Source organism: Triticum aestivum, chromosome 3D (assembly GCF_018294505.1).
Source record: "Triticum aestivum cultivar Chinese Spring chromosome 3D, IWGSC CS RefSeq v2.1, whole genome shotgun sequence".
Lineage (NCBI taxonomy): Eukaryota > Viridiplantae > Streptophyta > Magnoliopsida > Poales > Poaceae > Triticum > Triticum aestivum.
In genome coordinates, this window is record NC_057802.1 from 579,440,390 (window position 1) to 579,445,133 (window position 4,744).

A 4,744-nucleotide genomic window follows, 5' to 3' on the forward strand; every position below is an offset into this window, starting at 1 on the left:
CGTCCCTCTCCACCAATCCAAAATTCCAAACCGCTCGAGAAAGAAAGCACCATGCAAGATCGATAGCCTCTGTCCTTCAACCAACGTATGAAACCCCCCTTTTCCAAGAAGGAACCGCGAAGCAATCCCACCGTTCGGCATCTGCCTGGCTAGTGGGCTCCGTCTCATCTCATCTGACTATATAGGTTGAGCACTAGAGTGTTCTGGGCGCATCGTCGTCGCCGTCCCCAGTTCCCGTTCACTTTGCACCTCCTCCCCTCTCGCCTTCCGCCACACCCGCGAAAACCCTAACTCCGGAGGCATCGTCATCAGTCATCACATCGCCGGGCGAGATGTGCGGGCGCCAGAAGGGCGGCGACATCGAGGCGGGGACCTCCGGTGGCACTGCTGGCACCGTGGTGCCGGCGCCGGCGCAGGTGCTGTACCCCGGCATGGCGGAGAGCCCGCCGCTGCGCTGGGCGCTCATCCGGAAGATCTACGTCATCCTCTCCCTGCAGCTTCTCCTCACCGCCGTCATCGCGGCCGTCGTTGTCAAGGTCCCCGCCTTCCCGCACTTCTTCGTCTCCTCCTACGCCGGCCTCGGGCTCTACATCTTCATCCTCATCCTCCCCTTCATCGGTGAGAGTTCAAGCTACCACGATCTTTTCTGTTACGTCGCTGCAGTTTCGATCCGTCCGATTGTAGTGTTTCCGTCTCGAATATATTCCATTCTTCTTACTATTGCATTTACAAGAAGGGAAAGTTGTGGCTGTCAATTTTGAGGGCGAGAGGACAGGACTAGCTAGCTTTCACTTTGCGTGCTCTGCTCTGAATAACCTTTGGATGCCGTCGCGTCCCCCCAAAGCTATGGATGTACTCTTAATTGCAACCCCTGATTTTGGCAGTGAATTGCAGAGCACGTGCTCCTAATTTTTCTTTACTAGAATGGGACATGATTGCTTTGTGAATTGCAGCAGCTCTATAATCTGTTACTGAAATGCTTCTTAATTTTCTTATGCAGTGCTCTGCCCGTTGTACTTCTACAGCCAGCCGCACCCAGTCAACCTGCTGCTGCTCGGCGTCTTCACAGACTTCGCTGTGGGCATGACATGTGCCTTTACTAGCGGTAATTGTCTTCCCACCATGTATTCTGTTCCTGCTTGTTCTTTCTTGAGTCACTCTGCTACATGCTTATGTAAATCAGCACTCTCTAATGCTCCTCTCGTTGTGTTAGTTCATTACATATGCATGACTAGTAAATATTTTTCCTACCATTAGCTTGTTAATCACTATATACGGCATTTGGATAGTTGCTGCCAATTTGCTATATATGGCCATGCAAATGTTAGGAAGACACTGCGAGGCAGCCCATGTGACTAGCTGATGCATTTCCCCAGACTGTGTTGAGGCCTTGAGGGTAGTATTGCCAGCTAGTAGGATTACTTTTTCCGAAGACCTTGCTTTGCTATTTACAGCTCAAATTTTTTTTTTTGCGGGTATTTACAGCTCAAGTTAACATGGTTTTGGCAAGAATGTTGTTTAGGTTGCACGTCTACCTTAAACTTTTATCAAAATGAAAGGAATTTTTCACATGATATCAGTCCTTCAAAAGGTTATTTAAAGGTGCTCCATGCATGTGCTGGTTAAATCTCATTGGATTAAAGTGATTGAAAATACATAATCTTTTGATTTAGGCAAAGTTATGTTGTCAAGCACTCTGTGATCTGTCATCCATTTTCATACCACACAGAATTTTGGGATTGTACCCATTCTGACGTTCGTTTTAGCTTGTACCACATTGCAGGAGGTTTATTTCGTTAGATTTACATGAAAGTTTCTTTGGTAAAGAGGTGTATGAGATGATAGGAAAGCAATTAGTTCATTTATTAGGCCTGCTCTTATATGATATATATGTGTGTTGAGCAACGTAATTGTATTAGAAAACATAGGATAAACTAGGAATATTCTGGCTTATCTTGTACTCCAAATAGATCATGTACTCTACATATATATGCCCACCAGGCTAAAGCAATACAATGAACAATTCCACCAATCCCTCTCTTCCTTCTAACATAGTATCAGTTTTCGGGTTCTAAACCCTAGCCGCCGCCGCTTCCGCACCCGCTCTCTTCCGCCGGTCATCTTGATTGACGGTTTCTTTTTGTTTTCCAATCTAATCTTAATTGGTTTGCGTCGCCCACCGCCGCCGTCGACCCCGTGCGCCTCTACTCCAACACCGGCGCGATCGGCCGGCTTCTTCACCGACCCGGCGGCATCGCGCGTCGTCCACGCGTCTGCCAGTCGGGCACCTCGACCCGGCGGCCTCGCGTATTGCGGCGGCCCTTCACCGCCGCCGTTCGTGCGCCGGCCCGCCCGTCGATCTACGCCGGCCTTCACCGCCCTGCTCCGACCGGGACTCCTACATCACCCCGACCCAGCGGCCTCGCGTCATGCGGCGGCCAATCATAGTCGCCCTGCCGCCCGCCGTCGCCGGCTTCATCTCGGACTCCGTCGCCATCCCGCCTCCATCAAGCGGCGTCCCCGACCTCGCGCGCGATTGGATTGATCAACCGCCCGCCGCCGCGATCCATCTCATCTACGCCATGCGACCGACCTGGCCTGTCGGTTGCGTGTGCCTCCGCAGGCCCCGTGAAGACTATCCCGAGTTCAGCGCGCACCTCTACCGATCGAGCAATGGGCTGCCGCTGTGTCGCCCGGTCGGGACGCAGCGCCGCCGCCCCGTGGTTCTTCTCCCGGCTGCACCGACCCGCGTCACCGCTGCGTCGCCCCTTCGGGCCATAGTGTCGTGGCCTGCGGCCCGCCGCCGCCCCGAGGGCATCCGCTCTAGGCCGTCCCATGGCTGCACCGACCCTCGTGCCGCCGCTGCGTGGCCCCGTCAGGCCGCAGTGAGCATGGCACGCGGTCTACGCCGCCGTCCCGAGACCGTTCCCGCGGTTGCACCGACCCGAGTTTCGCCGCTGCGCCGCCCCTTCGGGTCGTAGCACCATGTCCCGCGGTCCCTGCCGCCGCCCCAAGGTCTTCCCACCGTCACCCCGACCTGCCCGCCACCACTGCGTCGCCTCTTCATGCCGTAGCGTCGCGGCCCGCGGCCCACTCCGCCGTCACCGCGCTTCGACCTCCCGTGGTATGCGCCGCACCGCCTCCCTTGGCGCAGGAACGCCACCGTCCGCGCCGGTCTTCGTCACACTATCAGGGTTCTTCGCCTACTTCGAGCATCGCCGCCGCGCTCCTAACCTAGCCGGCGCCGCCGCCGTCAGGCCGCCGCCGTCTCTCTTCTTTGGCTGCCGCCGCCACCCGTCCACCTCCTTCGTCCTCGTCCAGCACCAGCCTGTCGCAGTGTCGCCGTCATCTACCCCGACCACTTCGTCTACTCCGACAACCGCGGGCGACATCGGCCCCGCGCCGATTGGCGCCGCCACCGTCGTCGAATCCTTCTCTGCTGGCTTCTCCGACTTCTTCGACATGGCGTACAGCTCATGCAGGTCCCAATCTACGCATGCCCGGTGCTAGCAACACCGAAGCGTGCCTTCATCCACGACGTGTCCCCGGGCCTGGCAAGCCTGGTGCGGCGCTTCGTCAACTTCGTCTTCGTCCGTCTATGCATCCCGGTGCTGGCAACACCGGTGCGTGCCTTCGTCTACGATATGTCCCCGGGCTTGGCAACCCCGGCGCGACGCGTCGTCAACAACGTCTTCTCCCCGGCGCACCACTACTTCGACACTATTGTGCCTATGACTAACTCGGCGCCCCCTTGCGCCCGCGGCTCCACGGCGACTTCCTCGACATCGACCACGGCATTCTTCGCATGGCTACCTCGACCACGGCTCCACCACCTACGCTCTCAGCTACCACGACAAACGGCACAAAGGGCTACCGCCTTGCTTGAGCAACCTATTCGGTTGCCACTCCAGCCACGACTCCGCGATGCGTCGACCGTTACCACTAGTAGAAAACAGGGCATTGGTCACATGGCGGATTTCACATTAGCCCCGGTTCAGTCACGAACCGGGACTAATGTGAGCATTGGTCCCGGTTCGTGAGCCCAGGGGGCCGGCCGGGGCCTCGTGGGCATTGGTCCCGGTTCGTATGGACCCTTTGGTCCCGGTTGGTGGTACAAACCGGGACCAATGGGCCACGCTCCTGGCCCACCACCCTTTAGTCCCGGTTCATACCACAAACCGGGACTAAAGGGCTGGTCCTAGTTGCGGCCAGTGTTTAGTCCCACCTCGCCAACCGAAGGGCGCTCACACCAATTTATAAGCCCGTCCCTCTATGCCTTGTTGAGCTTCTTTTAAAGTGAAAATAGATGCCCTTATACAGGAAATTTGACTTAAATTCGTAGTAAATTTCATAGAAATTTAGTATGAATTTAGGTTGAATTTTCTCCATAAGTGCATCTATGTTCATTTTTTATATTTATAAAATAAATAAACCTTAATAAAATAAATAAAACTAAATAAACCTTAATAAAATAAAATAAAATAAATTATAGTAACTACAATAAATAAACCTTAATTAATTAAGTAAAAATAGCAGCAAGTAAAATAAATAAAAATAGCAGCAGTAAAATAAATAAAATAAAATAATTAAAGTAAAAGACATAAGTAATTAGAAATAAAATAATTAAGTTTTTTGTTGTAAGTAGAAAGAAAACCTTTTTAGAGTTCATTTGAAATGCTTTTCAATTTTAGGTTCTTATAGCTCAAAATAATTAGTAAATGCATGAAATATAACAAATGAAGTC

At 53.2% G+C, this 4,744-nt stretch overlaps 1 protein-coding gene across 1 annotated transcript in view; it reads left to right on the top strand.

The window, feature by feature from the left end:
- Positions 1-332: 332 nt before the first annotated feature.
- LOC123076564 (protein LIFEGUARD 2-like) overlaps positions 333-4,744 on the top strand; it is a 12,004-nt gene continuing 7,592 nt past the window's right edge. Inside the window, exons 1-2 of the mRNA XM_044498739.1 lie at positions 333-618; positions 1,001-1,105. Of these exons, the coding sequence (XP_044354674.1) occupies positions 333-618; positions 1,001-1,105 (391 nt within the window). The remainder of the gene's footprint in view (positions 619-1,000; positions 1,106-4,744) is intronic.